The sequence below is a fragment of the Coregonus lavaretus genome (genome assembly GCF_964263955.1).
Source record: "Coregonus lavaretus genome assembly, chromosome: 25".
Lineage (NCBI taxonomy): Eukaryota > Metazoa > Chordata > Actinopteri > Salmoniformes > Salmonidae > Coregonus > Coregonus lavaretus.
Window position 1 is genome coordinate 17,330,365 of NC_140012.1, and position 22,070 is coordinate 17,352,434.

Sequence of the window (22,070 nt, forward strand, 5' to 3'; positions counted from 1 at the left end):
AGTCAAACCAATTAACCAATTATATTTTGTATAGATAATTATAAATAAGTTGTGACGCTCAACTACTATACACACACACACACACACACACACACAACGAATGGTTCTATATAGTATCAAATAAGGGTTATTTGGCTTGTAACCATAGCGGATCCCTTTTTGGTACTATAACCTTTTTTTCTATAACCTTGCTGTTAATAGATCGCAAAGCCGCATACAACTGAGCTAACCTTTGGAAATGACAAGTTCACTTTCTCATCCTTAGCCTAAAAATACATATCAAGTTCAAGTGCGCTGTTTGGCTCACATCTGAAGGCTGAAGTGCATTTAGGACGTCTTCTACTGCGCATCGCTAAAATATCCTAATGATTACGATCACAATTCCTCAATTGAAACATTATGGCGACACTATCTATACCAAAGATGGTTTGGTATGGTTTATACACTTGGGAACCAAGTTCGAGTTATCAGTGTATCCTGTTATCGCCTGGACTTCTTGAAATACAGTATCTTCACGCCTAGGGAAAAAAAACCCAGGCTTCCGTCATAACTGTCAATTTATTGAAAAAGAAAGAAAGAATTACAGAGGGCAGTTTGGAAAAAACGAATCCCCTCCTAATCGTTATCTGGAATAACGGACATTCTGGGGTAATATAGTTACATAACCAACGTTCTGTAGTAATACTAGTCCTGTGCGAATATGGGTTTATGATCTATAATCGATAATTACCGATGATCAAATGATTTCAAGTCGTGACAATTCTTTTTTTTTATTAAATCAAATATTACAAACAATCAGACATTGAGTTAAATAATTGATAAGAACATAACTGACAAGCAAACAAAAAAACAAACAGAAATGAGTTATGACAGCATAAGAGAATTTGACAATGACACTTATTAATGAAAAAAAATGTTATAATATTGGACCGAAGACAAGCTTTTCTAGTCGTGACAATTCATACTAACCCGTTGGAGCGCGGGATGGCGTAACCAGATGTTTTTCATTAGCGTGACGAAATGGGGAGCGAGGTTTGGTTTGGCACGGTGCGCACGCGGCTGCTGCAGGTCTGGTATATAAACAGAGCGCAGGTCAGGGCCATTGACAAGCTGCTGCTGATGCTGACTGCCTGGCTAACAACAAAACGATAACTAGCGTTTACAATCAGCAACTTATTGAGTTAGAAAGGCTGTATATTGTTTCTCTCTCTGTCTCTCTCTCTCTCTCTGTCAGATGGAATACCAAAAACCAGCGGAGATGAACGGTCATTGTAATGGGACCGGGAAGCAGCTGGTGACAGATTTCCGCTATAATAACGGTTTCAGTGAGCTGAGCCTCGAGACCAAGAAGACCACTGTACAGCAGCGGAAACAGCATGAGACGTCCCGTAAAGATGCTGAGGATGAGTCCCGGTTACCGGCACTCGAAGCAGCGTACAGCAGCATCTTGCGGGGGCTCGGGGAGGACACGGACCGGCAGGGGCTCCTGAGGACGCCTCTAAGAGCCGCCAAGGCTATGCAGTTCCTTACCAAGGGATACCACGAGGACGTGTACGGTAAGACCCGGTGGGGACTCGGTATCTGGTCGATTAATAGTAGGGAGAATATGCTAAAAGTAAAAAAAATAAAAAATTGGCACTTCCAACTTGAATATCAGTACCCTGTTTTTGCATTTTCAATAGCCTATTCAAAAGCAATGCAAACTTTTCTAAACAACTATAGGCCTGTTTTTGATGCAGAAACAAAATAATAATACATTTCAAATACATTTATCAAATATGAGCAGCAGGAGAAGGAGGAGTGCCAAACGGATAGAGAGAGGAGAGAGCTAGGAACACACTCCTGCCTACACTGTAAAAAAAGAGTTTTTGGATCAACCCCCCAAAAATTGTCAACTGGTTACAAGTCAATTGAAAAAAATAACATTTCTTGAAACCAAATATATGATTCGCTGCCAACTGTTATTTGACAAACCTATTTTTCAGCAGCCTATTTCTTTCAACACTCAACTTACTTTTCCCCTTTGGTATACCTAATATATATATTTATACAACAAGTGGGTGTAATCCTGAATGCTGATTGGTTAAAACCGCATTCCAGCAGGTGTCTATTCCACAAATTACCACTGGCTAAATCTCTGACGTTAAAATGACTATTTACTCTGTGCGGTCTGATTGAGCAATCCACTGTCTCAGCCGACATTTGCAACATTGTTTCAATATAAAAATTCGATCTCCAGCTGTCCCATAGTAATGGGGGTCGGGACGAGACTGACAGGCAGGCAGCGTTTCTCAACCAGTCGAAATCATGAATCAGCTGGCATCATTTTTATGGATATATACAAAGAAATGTCAATTGAAAAAAGGTTAAACGAAACGAAGTGCAGCTAGTTTGTAGTCTTTCCAGCTTCAGTTTGAAGTGATTGTGTTAGCTGTGTTGTTGGCTAGCTCCTCTGAACAACAGTGTCCTGACTAGTGAGCACATTTTCTATGCCAGGCGAAATCGTGCCTCATTAGCTCATTGTTATGGATATATCCAAATAAATGTCTCTAGAAAACAGCTTAAACAAATGCAAATGCAGCTACTTTGCTGTTATTCTGGCTGCACTTTTTGACGTGACTAAATTAGCCGTAGTTGGCCAGCTAGCAAGCAAGGGATAAGAACGTTGCCAGCCAGTATGGCAATGGAACATTTAGAACGAATGACTGGGTCGTGTCCATAGATACAGAACAAAAAGACTGAACGACTAGGTCACGTCCATAGATCAGAACAAAAATAATGAACATCTGTAAACCGAACCGACAGAACGACCAGCCGGCTTGGGTAGCAACCCTAGATTTGTGTTGGGACTATATCTTGTGGAAGGATGAAATAGTATGAATAAATTCATCAAAATAACGTTTTTAATGAAAATATGTCAATCTTTATTTGAACATAACAACACCCGGCTTCTATGGCATTATCACTTAAATATACATACAACCCATTTTTTTATGTTGTACCAAGTATATTTTTCACTTTGGAATTACCTATACAAGTTTATTTAATTGGGTAACAAGCAATTCTACAATTTCCTGTTAATCAAGATATTAAGTTAGATAAACACTTTCTTTACATAAGACATTCACATTAACTGGCTACAATATTGTAACCAAATGGTGACCACCTCATTAATGAGCAATGACAGTACTTAAGCAGATATCAGTGCTGGCAGTGAACATATAGTTGTAGAAAACCCCCCAGAACACATTACCTGGAATGACATTCACTCTCACGGGTGGACAAAAAGAACAAACCAAAATCCAAGCCCATAACAGGCCACGCCTTCAACTCTTCTGATAGGCTGCCACCGCTAGATTGCACCCACGGCTATGCAATGCGAATGTGCATGAGGTGTTGAAAGCAATATAGAAGCTTTCATATGATTCAAAAATCACATCTGTCAAATTCGTTATTTCATTTCTGACAAATTGAATAGAATAGGTTGAATGAACCAAAGCGTAATTTTGGATCATACCAATCAGAAAAAGCACTTCAGATGAACAAAAGTGCTATCCCACTTTTTTACAATGTTTATGTTTCTCTCAAATCTTGAAAAATTGATTTATGGATCCAAATTACATAATTTAATTTGACTCAACAGCTATGCCTAATGTGTTATTTATCTCTGGTGTTATCTGAAGTCAGGCAGTTGCGTGGGTCAATCGAAACCCAACTTTACACACTCGATTAATTTGAATTTGGCTAAGAGTTTTTCTATCTTATTCTATTCTATTCTCTATTATATGCTATAACGTAGGCCTAGGCTACATTTTCAAATTACACCGTTGGTAATATACCTCAGTCATTAGTCATCTCTCTTAGACAGATGCACGTAACATGGATCTGACGCAATTACGCAAGATTTTAGTTATGGGTTTCCACGATTACCCCATTTGACGATTCTGATAAAAACATTGTTGCTGTTAGCGCTAAAGCCGGTGACTCATGCTTGTCGGTCCTGGCTGTAGGAGCTTGTCAAGACTGCGTGCATCTTCTTTATATAACCGCACCACACACGGATAATCAGACCATTTTTGCCAAACACCACTCTAACCTGTAATCTAAGAATGTGTGTGTTGGTGTTATGTCATTGATAAGTATTTCCTTTCACTATGAGTTTTGTAATTAGAATAGAGCAGTCTATTGTTCTCTTGTTTGTATGGTCTAAGTCAGGGGTGTCAAACATACAGCCTTTTTCAGTGCAGCCCTCCAGACCTCGTTGAAGACCAAATGCGGCCTCCGGGCAAAATTAGTTTGACACCCCTGGTCTAAGTCTTTTCCCCACCTCCAACCACCTGTTACTCAACCTCTGGTCTGTGGACCAGAGGTTGAACAATACTGATAAGACTTTTATAACAACTTGATGAACTCTCTCTCTTTCTCTCTCTCTCCAGACATCCTGAATGATGCCATATTTGACGAGGACCATGACGAGATAGTGATAGTAAAAGACATTGACATGTTCTCTCTCTGTGAACACCACCTTGTACCCTTTTTTGGCAGGGTAAGACTGGGGGTCTAAAGAGAGAAAGTGAAGTGGGGAGTGGCTGACAGAATAGCAGAGCAAAGAATGGCAGAGAGAGAGTGTGTTCTGTTGGAAAGAAAGGGGGGGGGGGGGGGGGGGGGGGGGTTATTGGGTTCTTTGTCCTGGATAGGGAGCAATGGGACACACTCACGCAGAAAGACAGACGCACGCACACACAGTGAGTAGGCTTAGCACACAGTAGCTTTGATGCCAGTCTGGTGTTGTGTGTAGAGTTGACAAACAGTATGAATATACTGTGTGTTGAGCAGGTCACCTGTGAAACTCTGCTCTGGTTGTTTGAACTCTGACCTGTATTTCTACTCTGTTTCATTGACCCAGGTACATATCGGATACCTGCCAAATAAGAAGGTGGTCGGGCTTAGCAAGCTGGCTAGGTGGGTGTACAGTACACACACACGCACAACTGACACACACACACACACACACCACACACACACACACACACACACAACGGACACACACAGTCCATATGTAGTGTGTGAATTGGAGAAGCTGGTTGGCTCATGAGAGGGGCAGGGAATGGTCAGGCTACCCGAGTGTGTATGTTTGTGCTGGGTGGCTGAGTTCTTCTGTTATTTCAGTTCTTTGACCTGGAGGCTTAGACTGTAAGCCCTACTGCTAATATCCTGTCTCACCCCAGACACACACACACACACACACACACAGAGGGACAATACCCAGACCTAGCCGCTCCCAGACCATGAGAAAATCCCTCCAGACCAGTGGGAATCATTCTTCTATTATCACAGGCTCTCTCGCTCTCGTCATCTCTCTCTCTCTCTCATCCTCTCTTTTGCACTCTGTCTCTTTCTCTCCTCATACTTTATAGCCCTTCAACCCTTTTGTATATTTCTCTCCAAACATGCACACTGATCAGATCTTGCCTAACAATTTCAGAGAATGTTTTGGCAGGCAGTGAATGATTGACAAGTTGATAGAATGATTGACAGATGGTGTATCAGGTCATCTCTGTATTTATAAAGACATTAATCGTTATTAAACCTGCTCACCAATTAGGCATATATGTTTGATGGTCTTCTACTGTATTATATTGTTGTTCAGTGTGTGTGTGTGGTGTGCGTGCGCATCAGTGGAGGCTGGTGGGAGGAGGTATAGGAGAACTGGCTCTGTGTGATGGCTGGAATGGAATAAATGGAACAGTATCAAACACATCAAACATATGTAAACCACTTTTGACTCAGTTCCATTCTCTTTCCCCAGCCATTACACAGAGCCCGTCCTCCTATAGCTCTTCCCACCAGCCTCCACTGGTGCACGTGTATGTTCTTACTGTGATAGTAACTGTTTATTGTTCGTTGTGTGTGTGTGTGTGTGTGTGTCTGTAGGATTGTTGAGATGTACAGTCGGAGGCTCCAAGGTAAGAATGACAGAGTGCTTACTCAAATATACATACACAGTACATATGCTGTAGTTCAAAGGACATATACATAAACATATTACCTTGAAACATTACTGTAAGAAATATCCAACATTCTGTGCGTGTGCCCTGTTCCCCTCCCCAGTCCAGGAGCGTCTGACCAAGCAGATTGCCATGGCGATATCAGAAGCTCTACAGCCAGCTGGAGTGGCTGTGGTTATAGAGGCAGCGTGAGTACTACACACTCTCACTCACTTGGAATGTTTGGATTATTAGCTGCTTGAAGTTCCGGACTTATAAATCACATGTTAATCACGTTAATCAGGAGAGTAAAACATGGCATTCTTGTGTTGGCATGTATATAATAATGATGTGTGTGTGTGTACCAGGCACATGTGTATGGTGATGCGTGGGGTTCAGAAGATGAACAGTCGAACGGTGACCAGCTGCATGTTGGGGGTGTTCAGAGAAGATCCAAAGACACGAGAAGAGTTCCTACGACTCACCAAGAATGCCTAGCAACCACCTCTGACCCCTGACCTCTAACCCCTGCCCTGACCCTGTAAAGTACATGTTCTAGGGTAGAGTTCCTAAGACTCCTCCACACACCTCACAGAAGCCTTATATACACACACACAAGGCAATACAAGCTCTCAAACCTGTGTGTGTGTGAGAATTTCTGGCAGAGTGAGAGGCTATAACTCTATAATTATGTGAGAAATTGCAGTCTTTATGCGCAAATATTGATATAATAACCATCATACCGAAGTAAACTTGGAGTCACGTGATCTGTTGTGTGGTCCTCCCACTACGACTCAGGAAATCATGCAGTTTATTAGACTACAGATAAGTTATGATGAACTTCACAGGGTGGTGAAAGTGCTATTAAATATCAAGGGTCTTATTCTTGTGACATGATGATCAATGCTTGGCTGCCAAGACCAGAGTGGGCACATACAGTATATAACGTAACAGTTTTGTGACAAAAGCATCAGTAGTTGAAAATGCAATGGAAACCCATTTAACTTGTATTTCTTTACTTATATATATAACCACAATAGTTATTTGTATGTGCACTACGTCATCATGCACAGCCTTTTATTCACAGCAAGTCAATTTGATGGAAATACATCTCTGGTGGGAAAATGTGCATTTTGTTTTTATGCAGATTTTTGAATATTCACATGAAAATCTGTCGCCAATTGGGTGGAAACCTAGCTACTGTCATCAAGTTGCACTTTTTTAGGACCTCTCTTATCATTTTACCTACAGAATGTAGAAACGTGCCGTTTTCACATATGTAGACACTGGTATGGTGCTGGATATTTTTCTATTTTTTTAAACCTTTATTTTGACAGGGAGTCAATGCTAAGACCAAGGTCTCTTTTCCAGGTGAGCCCTGTATAGCACCACAATACACATTAAAATACAATAAAACACATTAAACTACACATTCATATACACAATTAAATACACATTATTATACACAACAATACACGAAAAGCAAAACACAATCATAAAAAACAGACAAATTCTTCGTAAAAAGGTCCCCTAACAACCATCTGAAATGCTCTAGAGGCAACAATTCCTCCAATTTTGAAGTGTATTGTATGTAGATCATTCCACACTTAAGATGCAAGGAAATTAAAGGCTGATTTACCTAACTCTCTAGAAGCCAAAGGAATCTCCAGAGTTAACCAACCCTGTGAACAGGTTTGATAACTTGTCATTTATAGAGATAATGACTGAGGTTGAAAAGTGGTGGAATGCCCCTTTAAAGGGGCAATCTGCAGTCCCTACATACATTTTTGGACTTATAAATGAATTATATATACACCCATTGATTCTTGAGGAATATAACTTATAAATGCCTAATGAGCTTAGTTCAACTGTCACACCCAATCAGAACCCAAAATATAAGCTTGTTTTACTCCAATGTTCGTAAAGAAACACTGCATAGCCTCAAAACATGGTTAAAACTATAACTGTGATATCATGGATGGTCAGTCCGTGCCTACATATCTCAGTCTATACATTTGAGAGTGGTTAGATTTATCCAGCCCCATCCTTAATCTTTTTACCAAAACAGTTATTTTTCCAACAGCAGATTAGCCCTTTAAGACTCCATAATGTTTCATCTGTATGTGGTACAAAGGAACATATTTGTAACTAACATTTGTAAAAAAGTGTATTTCAGCACTGTTCAGCAAAAGCATCTCTATAGTTTATAAGCCAACACGTGTTCTACTATATCTATATTTCCTAGAATGTGTCTAACAATGTTTTCCTCTGTCTATGTTGCCATTGTTTTCAGGAATCATCATTATGTTGTGTGTTCTCTCAATAAAACTATATCACCACAATTGAGTGGCTCTTTCTTTCTGTGTAACAGGCTGGGTGTGTGTTTGCTGAGGTAGAGTGGAGAGCCTGAGGGGAGACAGGGCCTTTAAATGTCAGTGGGCAGCTGCAATGACTCTGCCAACCTCTGTTCTCCTGCCGCGTTCACATGCTAGTCAGAACTCTGACATTTCCGACTTGCTAACTGGTTATAGTTGTACACGTGCCACATTCAACCAGTTAGCAAGTCGAACATTTCAGAGTTTCGTAGTTCCGACTAGCACATGAACACGGCATCTAACCTGACCCTGGGTCACACAGGAAGTTACAGCATGCTGTGATGATGATGATGTCAGAAGTTCTTAACCAATCACTGTTGCGTGTACAGGTGACCGAGCAACACAGAGAACAGGGTCTTGACTTGTGTTAAAGCCTATTGAATAGGACATTTGTTTGAATGTTTTGGTCTGAGACTAAACAAAACAAAGTTGATAAATACTAATTTAATTGCCATTACATAATTAATATTTTAATACCCTCAAAAAAACATGAGACATGATAGAATTCACAAATAATTTAAAAAAGGAAACTCCTGTATCAGAGCAGGTTTGACACAACAGGATAGAAACCATCAGTCCAGGTATTAAAACTAAAAGTAGTCTCGGACTTGATGTGTACTGGCCACTTTTTGCTGCTACAAAGCTGAGGGTTATAGGAGCTCTATAATATGGAGGGAGACATTGCTCCATAATTCACACACACACACACACACACACAGAGCTGGAAAGAGTAACCCCTTGACTGAGAGTTTTAGACAGGGTCAAAGCAAGCCTGCTACACGATAAAGACGTCATTTCTCGTGCCCACCTTCCTTCCCCTTTCCCTCCTTTTCTTTCTCACTCCTTCTCACCACCTTTCTCTGGTTATACTGGTGGCCTGTCAGACGGAGGTCTGCTTGTAGTTCTTGGTGTCCAGAACCTTCTTCCCACACATGGCACAGATCCCTAAGAGAGAGCGAGAGAAAAAGGGGGAGATAAGGGAGATTGTCATTTGGTGAAGGTGTAATAATGTACACAAGTTACTTCTTAGAGAGCAACCAAAATGGCATAAAAGATGGGGTGTGTGTGTGTGTAGTAGTAGTGATGCGCGGGTCAGCTGTTTGTTCATCTGCACCCGCCAGCAATTGCTAATAACCCATCCACAACCGCCCGACTATATCTGATAAAATGAAAATCTGAGGACCACACCCGACCCTAACCCACAAATATAGAAAATGCGCTGTACAGTCAGAGATTACATAACTATTTTTTGACAGGGGGTGCAGGGTGTTGTTTTTAAGCCTAATTTAGATAGGCACGATTCTGCTTATAGTTTCCGACATTTTGGTAGGCTATTTGTTAGTCAAATTGTTTAGATACATGCAGCTTCTCATCTGTCATTACTTGTTGCCCTAGAAGACTAAATAAACCCTTGCTCACCAGAATGATGTCATACATCAATAGAATGAATGCTTCAATCTAGTTGACATTGGTAAAGTTCTCTTTCATCTCTGCTTCTCTCCTGCAGCAAAGGCATTTAGGGACCGGGGAGAAAATGCAACAACTGGAATGATTTTCTGTATAACATTTACATCAGTTTGACTGGTTTTAATAGAATTAAAAGCTGTGAAAATGACCCCACATTTTTCTGATAAGATTTCCGTTCAGCTTGGATGCATATTCTATCAGCTTTTATAATGCTGATAAAGATAGCACCTTTACAGACGGTCCCTAACCGCCCATTCATTCTCTCAAGATGCTGTAAGAAATATATAATATTTCTCCACTCATGTTCCCAAGTCAAAATGTACATTTGGTGTATCATTTTACTGCAACAACTGCTTAATTCTGCAGGAGTTAATATTATATTAGGCTATGTGAGAGGTTATAGACCTACAGTCAGTGTCCAGATTTCAGTTACTATTCCATTTAACCCATCTGAACAGTACAGTTCTATTGATGTGCCATATCCCTGTCTTGTGACTGTCAAATTTGTATAGCGCCTCACAATCAACATTTCCCCCAAACATTAGGCTACTGTTCTTTCAATTTTGCAGCTTTTCGCTTACTGAATTAAACTCTGACATTGTCCTTTTTGACTCAGTGGTTCGACGTTAACTTTTTCTGCCCAAGTTCCCAAAAGCATTTGGCAATTGGTGTGTATTTGGCAAACGTACAGTTAGGCCCTAAATTAGGCTTATGCACTAACGCCTGATAAAAATAAAAACCTCAATGTAGCCTATAGATATGAATTGCACAAGAAGTATATACATTTATGGATTTTTAATGCATTGTTTTCTCTTTATACATCCTGTCCGCCCTTCATCCAAACAATATTTCATGACCCTAAACCCGCCCGCCCCGCGCATTTAACCGCGGGGACTGCGGGTTATGAGTCAACCCGCGCATCACTAGTGTGTAGGCAGATATAGTACCTTATAGGCACAGCCCTGGCAGTAGTGAGATCCTGAATGGTGAACAGAACTCTTGCAGATTCGGCAGATGCCAAAGCCCGACTTCCCTGAATTCCCTGGCTTCCCATAAGGATCAAACCTGTCGACAGAATCATATTATTGTAACATAACCATAATCTGACCATATACAACATCAACCTGCTCCCGTCATCAATATCAACAATTGTGTTACCTGGCCTTCTTAGATAACCTCCCGAGTGCCACAGTGGTCTAAGGCACAGCATCGCAGTGCTAGCTGTGCCACTAGAGATCCTGGTTCGAATCTAGGCTCTGTCGTAGCCGGCCGCGACCGAGAGACCCATGGGGCGGTGCACAATTGGCCCAGCGTCGTCCAGGGTAGGGGAGGGAATGGCTGGCAGGGATGTAGCTCAGTTGGTAGAGTATGGCGTTTCCAACGCCAGGGTTGTGGGTTCGATTCCCACGGGGGGCCACTCACTAACTGTAAGTCGCTCTGGATAAGAGCCCACCGCTCTCTAAAAACATAATACAGTATACTGTTGTGAATAAATAGTATCAAACAATTCAAAACGATGTGTAATAACACAATTCTGTATCTATAATGCGAGTCCTATATCTACATGTAGTGTTCCTGGCTCCGTCCTTCCAGGTGTCTGGAGTTCTCACCCTGCCCAGCTTCTTCTCACCTGAGATAGAAAGAGAAGCGATAGAGACCGAGGGTGGAGAAAGAAAAGTTCAGAAATAGGAGTAGATGTTGAAAGGAGATGGGGAGAGATGAGAGATAGGAATTCATTGCTAGTTGCAGGACTCACACAAACTTCTCGTTCGTTCTGTGATACACAATAGGGCATGGTAACGTAGACTACAACAAAACAAGCCTTCTGCAACAGTTAGCTGAGATAAACAAAATTAGCCAGTTAGTTATCTTCTTATAACTTCTAATAATCCTGAAAAGGTCTTACTTACAATTGTCGCAAAACATAGTTTCTTTGTTTGGAAGAAAAAAAACACGTTTTGCTAATAAATTGGACCTAAATGTGTAGCTAGCTTGTTGTAGACGTCCTGTTTCCGTTTTGAACGTTCGGGACCTCAGAACTTGATTGGTTGGTCTCGCAGGAGTGGTAAACCGTTATTGGTTGCCAGATATGTCAGTCAATGTAGGGACGGCGCAAGCGTCTGACCTTGCGCGGCTCCATGTTTACGGAAGGGAGTCTGACGACCACGACCATATCAGTGTGAAATGTTGAAAAACAGCCACGTAGGCCTATAGTTCATTTGTCTCGTTTAGAATAGTAAACTACTGTCTTATGTCGAAGGATACAGCTAGCTAAGCTACAAAGGCAGTAGCTAGCTAGACAGCCAAAAAACGTCAACTCGACTAAAAGTCATATCTCAGTACTAGGAAGGGGTTCTCAAGGTAGGCTATTCACTGACTGTAGCTACAGTATTATTTATTTATTTATTCTCGTCATTTTAGCAGACGCTCTTATCCAGAGCGACTTACAGGAGCAATTAGGGTTAAGTGCCTTGCTCAAGGGCACATCAACATATTTTTCACTTAGTTGGCTCTGGGATTCAAACCAGCAACCTCTCAGTTACTGGACCAACGCGCTCAACCACTAGACTACCTGAGCCTTTATGGCACAGTCAGGTGATATTGCGCTCGCCCTGTAACTGGGGTTGCTTGTTCAAACCCTGCTACGGCTTTTCCTCTCAATCGCTGCAACATGATACCATATTTCCTATCTCAGTACAGGTAGACCTGACCAGACCTCTCTCCAGCACCATGTGGGATCAGGAGATCAGACATATGGCATCCAGCCACGCCATCATGGCATCGGGGGTGTTTATGGCGACAGTGGTGCCAGCGGTGTTAGTGCCGGGCTTCTCTGTGTATGGGACACACCTGCTGTGGCAGTACTCTGTTGCCGGGGTCGTCGCTGTGGTCAACATCACCCTGTTCTGGCTGCTGGGGGTCAGCCCCCCTACCAAGAAACACACTATCACCTACAAGGTAAACACACAGTCACCTGCAAGGTACAGAAACACACACTCACCTGCAAGGTAAAAAGGAATACTCACATCTATGAGGATATGATCAGTTTTTTTATTACAGAACTGAATGGTATGATCATCTCCTCTTCCTCTCCTCCCCCCTCCAGGTGTCTAGGTTGGTGCGTTCCTGTCTCTACCTCCTCCTCTCCTGTCTGTTCTTCCACACTGTAGTGGTCCTGTATGGAGCACCGCTACTGGAGTGAGTTCTGCCAAGACTGTGTTTCCACCTGCCAATATTGAGTGTGTCAGATTGGCCCCGTGTAGCTCAGTTGGTAGAGCATGGCGCTTGCAACGCCAGGGTTGTGGGTTCGATTCCCATGGGGGGCCGGTATGAAAAAAAATGTATGCACTCACTAACTGTAAGTTGCTCTGGATAAGAGTGTCTGCTAAATGACTAAAATGTTAATGTAATTATTTGTGTTGAAAGTCTTTAGAAGTCTTTGTTTCTGACTCTTTCACTGTGTTTGTGTGTTAGGACTGCATTGGAGACATTCTCTCTGGCGGTGTTGTTGACCAGTCTAACCACTCTGAGGTGTGTGTGTGTCCTCGGGCCCAACGTCCAGGCCTGGATAAGAGTCTTCAGCCGACATGGGTACTACCTCTGACTCTCTCGCTCTCTTTCACTCTCTCTTTCTGTCTCGCATTTCCTTATCCTCTTATTTTCTCTCACATTCTAGTCAAACTCTCTCTCCAACTACCTCTTCCTCTTTATCTTCCTTCCTTCCCTCTCTCTCTCTCTCTCTCTCTCTCAGACAGAGACAGTCTGTCTGTCTGTACTGTATGTCCACTGGGAGACAGTCTCTACCACTACATCACAAGCTTCACAATGTCGATGCTTTGTGTGTGTGTAAAATGTATACTTGTGTGATTGTTTTAGGGCCATGTCGGTGTGGGACACCTCTCTACAGATGGTGGTCGGCTGCAGTGTTGTGGGAGCCTGGCTGGGAGCCTTCCCTATCCCTTTGGACTGGGACCGACCCTGGCAGGTCAGAACACACACACAGAGAAAGGCCATGAGTAGAGCTGACACGATTCCTTACTTTGTATATCAGCAAGCCATGATTGTTCTACACAATATATTTCTATCACAACATTGTTCCCTGTAGGTGTGGCCTGTGTCCTGCAGTCTGGGTGGAGTGATTGGTTACCTGACTGGGCTAGTCGTCGCCCCCGCCTGGATACACTGGCACCGGAAACACCTCACCTACAAGAGCAAGTGATGGACAAGTCAGAGGGAGTGAGAGAGAATGTGTATGTATGTGTGTTGTATGTGTGTGCATGCTTGTTATGTCACTCCCCCAGGCTGCTGATAAATTATCCCTGTAGTAATCCGGCTGTATTGCTTTGGTATCTGAATATTTATTGGGCTGTTGGAGTGGACAGGCCCTCTCCTGTAAAATATGATGTTGCCATGTAAAAAGATTCCAGACGTCGTCTTTTTTTTTTTTTTTTACAAATAAAGTCTTAGTTCTTTACACATGTTATTTTTATTCCTCTGATGTTTTTTCCCAATAGGCTTCTAATAGGGTTTTTACAGACAAAACCCATAGTTGTACCACTACAGCTGTGCATTACATACACACACACACACTGCCACTATACCATGAAGTACAAGGAACTGTCCGTAGATCTCCGAGATAGAATTGTGATGAGGCATATATCTGGGGAAGGGTATAAAACCATTTCTAGAGTGTTGAAAGTTTCCAAGAGCACAGTGGTCTCCATCATTGGGAAATGGAATGGCCCAGACTTGAATCCCATTGAAAATATGTGGAAAGATTGCTGTTCACCACCGCTCCCCATCTAACTTAAAAGAGTTTGAGAAAATCTGCAAGGAAGAATGCAAGAAAATCCCCAAATCCAGATGTGCAAAGCTGATACAGACAAAGCTGTAATTGCCGTCAAAGGTGCTTGTACACAGTATTGATTCAGGGGTGTGAATACTTATGTAAATTAGATTTCTGTATTTAATTTTCAATAAATTTGCTAAAATTTCAACAACTAAAAAATTAACTTTGTCATTATGGGGTATTGTGGGGTAAAAAAAAGGTTTAATCCATTTTGAATTCAGGCTGTAAAACAACAAAATGTGGAAAAAGTCAAGTGGTATGAATACTTTCTGAAGTCACTGTCAGTAGTAAATAACACTACTCCTCTACACCCATCTGGCATGGTACATTATTAGCTCTCTGCACAAACACCTCTCCAGTGTCATCAGAAACTAACAACAAACACATAGTCTCAGACACCTTTATTGCTTCAGTCTAATCACATCAAACTGTATTCCAATCGTTCAGTCTCTTAGTTTCTCACAGACGCTTCAGTTTCACCGTGCTTCAATCAGTATCCTCTCCTCACGGAGAGAGGAAGGCAGGGAGAAAGAAAGGAAAAGAAGGAGAGGAAGCGAGCAGGAGAGACAAATAGACTACCATTGCTGGTCCCTTTTGCTATGATGACATTATGACTTGCAGTCTGGTGTCTCTTAAGTTTATCTAGTCAAAGTGCAACGAGGAGGAACGTATTACTTACAAACACTAGAATCTTAGAAAAAGATAGACCTACTTGGTTTAACCCAGACCCCCACACACTCTCCAAGCCAAGGGTGGCCAACCCTGGTCCTTGATAGCTGTAGGGTGTGCAAGCTTGGTAAGTTACATAACAGCATTAACTTATCACACCTGATCCAGCTTATCAAAGTCTTGTTGAGAGGATGATATGTTGAATCAGGTGTGTTAGTACTGGGCTGGAACAAAAGCTTTCCCAATGCAATTCACCTCCCATTCACAGACAGATCCCTCAGTGTCAGGAGAATACATACCAACTTTGACATGAATATAAAATGACATATTATACACTATACAGTACATATTGTGAATAATTAGCAAGTTGGCATTAATGTCATGAATCTTGACCTGGAGGCAGCTCTGCAGAGTGGTCACTAGCTAGCACAGCCACAAAGTCATACAATCAGTTTTTAAACCTAACCTTAACCACACTGCTAATCCTTATGCCTAACCCTAACCTTGAATTAAAACCCAAAATAAATATATTGTTTGCAAGAATATTTACAATATAGCCAATTTTGACTTTGCAGCTGGCCCATCTAGCGGATATCTCTCAGTTTTGCCTCCAGAATGCTGCCACAGACTGAACTCTGGCCTACAGGATCACAACCTCATCTCCTATTGTGCGTTTAGGGAACTACTGAGAGAAGGACGAGAGGAGGAGTAGACTTTCACCCAGGGGTTGGTGTCGCAGAGGGTCGGAGAGGATGTGACGCTGATGGACTGTAGTTTGGTCCAGGTGTGTGTGTGTGTCTAGCTGACAGACTTTAGTTTGACCCAGGGGTTGGTCCCGCAGACCTCGATAGGTGGTTCGTTGGCGAAGATGTGGTTGCAGAGCCCGTCCAATGGCGGCTCAGGGTCAGACATCGCAAACTGTGCCGCATCCGCGATCACCTTCCTGATCTCTACATCTATCTCCTGTAGGGAGGGAGGAAGGACGGAAGGAAGAAAAAAGAATTGGAGTACTTGGACCACCTGTGTGTGTCTCTGTGTGTGTGTGTGTGTGTGTGTGTGTGTGTGTGTGTGCATGTCGGTGAAGGTGTGTGTACCTTGATCTCCTCCACAGAAGCCATGTTGTTGGACAGCATGCATTCCTTCAGCATAGTAATGGGGTCACTCTTACTGCGCACTTCCTGGATCTCCTCACAGGTACAGTAGATACAGGAAGTTACATCACACACAGGAAGAGGGTTAAGACATGATTAGCAGGGTTCAGCTCCAGCCCTTGGTTAACAAGAAAGAGAGACACAGAGCCCTGGAAAGGAACCGATGCTAGAGTATTGGGATGCATCCCAAACCAACATTGCACTGCACTGAGGGGTGTCTAGACAGGCTAAGGGAGTGAGGGAGTGTGGCAACACGAGGTGGTGGGCAAGGCTAAAACAGAACAGAGGGAGGAGAGAGAGAGAGAGAGGGAGAGAGAAAGAGAGAGCGGGAGAGAGAAAGAGAGAGAGGGAGAGGAGTTATGGGGAGGTGTGAGAAGAGTGAGGGGGTGGAGAGAGACCAGGGGTCAGGTGACGGTCACAGGGTCAGGGGTCAGAGATCAAGTCTCACCTAACCCCGGGGTCGCTCATGCTATGTCCATAGTAATGGTAGGTCTCCAGCTCCATGACAATAGGACCCTGCCAGAGAGGTTTCCAAACCAAGAGACTCAACAAGCTAGCCAACGACGCCATGACACTGCTCAATAGCCTGATCAGTGATTTCTATTGGAGCAGCAGTTTCTCAGCATCTTCCTCTTTATGCTCTTTGGCCTTGCAGCACACCAGGAGTGCCAGTAATGGTTAAACTGGGACAAGTTATAGCTCTGTACTGGACTCTCTTCCACAGAGTGTCTCTATGCTGGTCACAGAGCCTCCCTCTGTCAGGGAGGAGACACTGGTATGAAACTGGAAGCTGATCATCACTCTGAGATTAGATTGTCTGAGACAGAGGGATTCTTAACACTTCTCGAGGCACTTACACCAGTTATAACTTTCCCATCTTCGCACCAATCAGAACTCCTCTTCTCCAGCTCTACAACCAATCATAGCTCCCCTTCCAGGCTCTGCATGGGTCTGCAGCAATCTTGATGGCCTCCCTTACACACAGAACGTCCATGCTGTCCACCTACACCCAGAGACAGGAAGGGAAATACAGATTCACTCACTGACTGTGTATGTGTGTGTGTGTCCTACCTTGAGGCCAGGTATAGAGTCTCATCTCTTGAAGTACTCAGTGCTAGCAGAGGACCTCTCTACAGACGTCCACATGCCAAACTTGTTGCTCTCATAGATGAAGATACACGCCATGTTAAAAGACTCAAAGATCTGGCCCTGATTGGAAAAGAGGAGGAGAGTTGATGATGATGACTTCATGATTTTACTGTAACTGTTAGATGGATAGAACAAGTCTCACCTGGTTGGCTGCTCCATCTACATACAGCATCACACACACCTGGTTGTTACCGTGGTACTGACAGGCTAGGGCCACACCTTCCCCCAATGGAACCTGTAGAAACACACACATGCACAGTGAGAATGTGTGAGTCAGGTGTGTGTGTGTGCGTTTGTGTGTGTGTGTGAGTGAGTGAGTGAGTGAGTGAGTGAGTGAGTGACGTGGGAGCTCAGATAACACTGTCCCACGATGCCGTTCCCTCAGTAGAAGTGTTTGGAGTACATGTGGAGGCTGCAGAGGGGAGGACGGCTCATAATAATGGCTGGAAAGGAGCTAATGGAACCTATGTGTTTGATACCATTCCACTCCAGCCATTAACATGAGCCTATCCTCCCCAATTAAGGTGCCACCAACCTCCTGTGAAGTACAAAGAACCACCTTCACCCTTGTCCACATGTCCTCTACGACCTGAGACAGGAAGAGAGAGAGAGAGAGAGGGCAACAATTACTAGCATAGGCCTACTGTTCTTTTGGTTTGTAACAATTGCTTGAAATTGACAATTTACTTATGAAGCATGCACTTGGAATTTGTTGTTAAAATTAATTATTACTGTGGCGAAGATGCACCATAGGCGCTGCTCTTCACTTGCGCTCTCCAAAACCCGCCAGTGGAGGGTGCTTTTTTACTCTTGTTGAAATGCTGTTGCTTTCACACGTTTAAATGCATAGGCCCTATGTGGTAAATCTATATTCCATCTAATACTACTATAATCGTTAGCGTTTCATCATTCCACCCCCGTACTGTTTATTGCAACACTTAGACATTTCTGTTTCATGTTTGATAGGCCTACGATACATTTCCATTTAGCCAACCATTTATTACCCTGCTCTGAGTGGGCGCGATGTTTATAGTGCACGTGAATGTTCGCAAGACTCATGAGGTAGAAGTTATGTTTATTTAATTCAATATATGGTTTATTTTGTTCATATTTACCGGGTTATGTCGCAGTTCCGTGTGTCTGTGTCCTATGTCTCTATCATTTTTGTTGTGCGTAGTAGGACCACGCGCTACCCAGTGCGCATACAATTAGGCTACGTAGCCTGCGCTCCACGCTTTGGAGTCAGAACGTTGAATAAGACAAAATGATTGTTCCATGTATGCATGGTGTTGAAATATCATGAATAATCATAAAGTCTGATTAAGAGGAATGTACCAATGTAACAATGGATGTGGAAATTGCCTTTTACATTGTAGAACCAGTTTATTAGTTGTAATTGCCAATTGGGTAATTGTATGGTCCTGGGGGCCAAGCGCTTATGTAGTAGGCTTACCTGTTTGAGCTCCTGTTAGACAGATTCAATGTGGTTTCTCAAGGGGAGGCTGTATAGTCTTGCCCTTTACACGTGTCCGTTCAGATAGGACAGGTTAAGCCTGATACAGAGGGTATTTCTTTTGGGCTATTGACCTTGTATTTTTGGTAAATCTACTTGTATATTTTGTATGATATGGTGCTTTCACCATTGGATCACCAATACTTGTAAATAAATCTAAACTCTGAGCACGTCAACCTGCCTTGCCTTCTGCTGATTTCATGCCCTTACCACTGCTACAAGGTCCCTATTTTACAATTACTTAATCGAAATGTGTTTTAGACAAAATAATGAAAAGGGCTGTTTGGTAGCCTCAATAAATAGACAAAGATTTGAATGCATGACTTGACTCAATTCTTGACCTGTTCTACTTGGGACTCGACTTGAGACTCGGACCTTGTGACTTGAGACTTGCTTGTGACTCGAATAATAGTGACTTGTCCCACCTCTGCCTAAATCCAATGAGAATATACACCATCAAAAATAAATCCATTATTATTTTGTTTAGGCACGTCCTTAGAAACAGTATAAGACTACATTTACATTACATTTACGTCATTTAGCAGACGCTCTTATCCAGAGCGACTTACAAATTGGTGCATTCACCTTATAGCCAGTGGCATAACCACTTTACTTTGACTAATACAATCTATTTTCAAAAGAATAGAATAGCATATTTAGAGTTTGTGCAGCCATGGCTGCGCCATCCAAATGAAATCAATAGTTTGTTATTTTGTTCATTACGCGGGTTATGTGGATCCTGAATGCTGATTGGTTGATATGCGGGAGTTGTGGGAGAACAATTTCCGCAAAACACCATGACTGTCCCGCAGCCCAGGCAGGACATTAAAAAAAAGCGTATACACATTTTTCCTTGCTACTATTTGGTTTGCAACAATTGGGGGTTGTATAAACCTACCCGTCTGCCTCTACAACCTGTGCAACAATGTATCATTTCACAAACGCGATCTGTCACCAACCAGCGCAAGGCCAATGGACAGTTCTTCCACTCGTGTGCCATCAACGGAAATGTCAACATTAACATCGCCAACTAGCTTGGTTAGCTCGGACTCGCCAACTATGTTGTTGCCTATTTAGACCTTTTGGATATTTATTAAATCATAATTTATTGAGGTTCTTGTCTCTTATCATCATTGAATCTCTGCTAGCTAGCAACATGCCAATGATTTGTTTAGCATAGCAATGAATAGAATGATTAGAATTAATGACTGGGTCAAAACATGAGTAATGAACTAACAACTAGCCCGATTCCGTAGCAACTTCAGAACGCAAAAAATAATTTACTCATCAAAATGTTTATAATGAAACAATGTCATTAATGTTTTTATAAATATGTCTGCAACCGTTTTATCTAAGGGATAACAAGAGTCTATGCGTTCTATGGAAAATAATGAACGACGTGGAATGTGTGTTCCACCACGCGATAGCGGACCACGAATATCTTTCCCACACAACTTGTGTAACGGAACATGTGGAACCACTGTCATATAAAAAAGTGATATTTTGAAACAGAGCCCAAGCCCATGCTTTTTTATCCACGTTTAATATTTTTCCTACCCTCACTCCGCTTTGTTAGGGAGCAGGCGAAGGGTCTTACCATCATCATAATAACTAGGCTATAGAAAATAGCAATCCTATTTTCAAAAGCGTGTGAGTCTCGTTTATATTTCACAACCTCCTCGGGCTTTTGGAGTTGCCTATATGCGATCGAGCAAAGCAATAGGCCTAGTTCCAGCCCAGCACTAATAGACGTGATTAACTAATCAACTCATCATCAAGATATCGGTGTTGGTACTGGGCTGTAGATCTGAATGGACTGGATATATTTCCACCCATTCTATCTGAGGACCAGATGAAGCAATTATACTGCTTACAAATCCAATCCAATCATTCTACCTAATGACTAGCCTATCATATCATGTTTTTGTTTCATCTATCCAATCCTTTTTGTTTAGAGGTTAGGTGTTACGGTTAGAGGAGTTGATTTGGGACAGCCACATCCACTGGACATGACTGCTGAACAGATAGAACAGTAGTGATGGGGCTATACCAAATCAAATCAAATGTTATTGGTCGCATACAAATATTTAGCAGATGTTATCGCAGGTGCAGCGAAATGCTTAGGTTTCTTGCTCCAACAGTGCAGTATACCTAACTATACAAAACAATACACACAAATCCCCAAAATAAAAGAAAGAAATTAAGAAAGATCAGAACCAGCAACATATAGTATATATAGTGCATTCGGAAAGTATTCAGACCCCTTCCCTGTTTCCACATTTTGTTACATTAAAGCCTTACTCTAAAATTGATTAAATAAATAAAAAAACTCACCAATCTACACACTATACCCCATAATGATAACGTGAAAACAGGTTTTTAGATTTTTTTGCAAATTTATAACAAATTATAAACAGAAATACCTTATTTACATAAGTATTCAGACCCTTTGCTATGAGACTCGAAATTGAGCTCAGGTGCATCCTGTTTCCATTGATCATCCTTGAGATGTTTATACAACTTGATTGGAGTCCAGCTGTGGTAAATTCAATTGATTGGACATGATTTGGAAAGGCACACACCTGTCTATAAAAAGTTCCCACAGTTGACAGTGCGTGTCAGAGCAAAAACCAAGCCATGAGGTCGAATTAATTGTCCGTAGAGCTCCGAGACAGGATTGTGTCGAGGCACAGATCTGGGGAACGGTACCAAAATATGTGTGCAGCATTGAAGGTTCCCAAAAACACAGTGGCCTCCATCATTCTTAAATGGAAGAAGTTTGGAACCACCAAGACTCTTCCTAGAGCTGGCCGCCTGTCTAAACTGAGCAATCGGGGGAGAAGGGCCTTGCTCAGGGAGGTGACCAAGAACCCGATGGTCACTCTGACAGAGCTCCACAGTTCCTCTGTG

At 42.4% G+C, this 22,070-nt stretch overlaps 3 protein-coding genes and 1 pseudogene across 5 annotated transcripts; 2 read left to right on the top strand and 2 right to left on the bottom strand.

Moving 5' to 3' along the window:
• Window positions 1–1,107: 1,107 nt before the first annotated feature.
• Window positions 1,108–8,329, top strand: gch2 (GTP cyclohydrolase 2). Its single transcript, XM_084142029.1, has 6 exons — window positions 1,108–1,556; window positions 4,437–4,546; window positions 4,907–4,962; window positions 5,935–5,966; window positions 6,112–6,196; window positions 6,356–8,329. Exons 1-6 carry the CDS (start codon window positions 1,235–1,237, stop codon window positions 6,483–6,485), a joined length of 735 nt encoding a protein of 244 aa, XP_083998155.1. The 5' UTR covers window positions 1,108–1,234; the 3' UTR covers window positions 6,486–8,329.
• A 360-nt stretch (window positions 8,330–8,689) lies between these two features.
• On the bottom strand, window positions 8,690–11,826 carry LOC311100546 (cysteine-rich PDZ-binding protein-like). Its single transcript, XM_084141455.1, has 4 exons — window positions 11,740–11,826; window positions 11,360–11,459; window positions 10,777–10,894; window positions 8,690–9,311 (listed from the first exon to the last, which is right to left on the bottom strand). Exons 1-4 carry the CDS (start codon window positions 11,753–11,755, stop codon window positions 9,243–9,245), a joined length of 303 nt encoding a protein of 100 aa, XP_083997581.1. The 5' UTR covers window positions 11,756–11,826; the 3' UTR covers window positions 8,690–9,242.
• Window positions 11,827–11,923: 97 nt separating this feature from the next.
• On the top strand, window positions 11,924–14,830 carry LOC311100641 (phosphatidylinositol-glycan biosynthesis class F protein-like). Of its 2 annotated transcripts, none has more exons than XM_084141571.1 (6): window positions 11,924–12,190; window positions 12,530–12,787; window positions 12,936–13,027; window positions 13,304–13,420; window positions 13,706–13,814; window positions 13,935–14,311. In XM_084141571.1, the coding sequence occupies exons 2-6, from the start codon at window positions 12,560–12,562 to the stop codon at window positions 14,046–14,048; spliced, it is 660 nt and encodes a 219-aa protein (XP_083997697.1). In that variant the 5' UTR covers window positions 11,924–12,190; window positions 12,530–12,559; the 3' UTR covers window positions 14,049–14,311. The 2 variants fall into 2 exon arrangements, with proteins under 2 accessions (XP_083997697.1, XP_083997696.1); XM_084141570.1 differs by having other exon boundaries at window positions 11,958–12,190; window positions 12,525–12,787; window positions 13,935–14,830.
• Window positions 14,831–16,145: 1,315 nt separating this feature from the next.
• On the bottom strand, window positions 16,146–18,082 carry LOC311100547 (pyruvate dehydrogenase E1 component subunit alpha, somatic form, mitochondrial-like; annotated as a pseudogene). The gene is made up of 7 exons: window positions 18,009–18,082; window positions 17,790–17,901; window positions 17,570–17,707; window positions 17,430–17,501; window positions 16,947–17,014; window positions 16,442–16,550; window positions 16,146–16,310 (listed from the first exon to the last, which is right to left on the bottom strand). The product of its transcript is annotated as a pyruvate dehydrogenase E1 component subunit alpha, somatic form, mitochondrial-like (transcript).
• Window positions 18,083–22,070: the final 3,988 nt, after the last annotated feature.

Bases quoted from the DNA above. Each gene is read 5' to 3' on its own strand.
- LOC311100546 (XM_084141455.1), bottom strand. The intron at 10,895-11,359 runs GTGTTATTACAC...TTCTGTCGACAG, and splicing joins CGCATTATAGATACAGAATT to GTTTGATCCTTATGGGAAGC. The intron at 9,312-10,776 runs GTACTATATCTG...TCTCGCTCTCTC, and splicing joins GCCAGGGCTGTGCCTATAAG to TTAGGGATCTGTGCCATGTG.
- gch2 (XM_084142029.1), top strand. From the start codon at position 1,235: ATGGAATACCAAAAACCAGCGGAGATGAACGGTCATTGTAATGGGACC. The intron at 1,557-4,436 runs GTAAGACCCGGT...CTCTCTCTCCAG, and splicing joins ATACCACGAGGACGTGTACG to ACATCCTGAATGATGCCATA. The intron at 4,963-5,934 runs GTGGGTGTACAG...GTGTGTCTGTAG, and splicing joins GGGCTTAGCAAGCTGGCTAG to GATTGTTGAGATGTACAGTC.
- LOC311100641 (XM_084141571.1), top strand. From the start codon at position 12,560: ATGTGGGATCAGGAGATCAGACATATGGCATCCAGCCACGCCATCATG. The intron at 13,028-13,303 runs GTGAGTTCTGCC...TTTGTGTGTTAG, and splicing joins TATGGAGCACCGCTACTGGA to GACTGCATTGGAGACATTCT. The intron at 13,421-13,705 runs GTACTACCTCTG...TGATTGTTTTAG, and splicing joins AGAGTCTTCAGCCGACATGG to GGCCATGTCGGTGTGGGACA.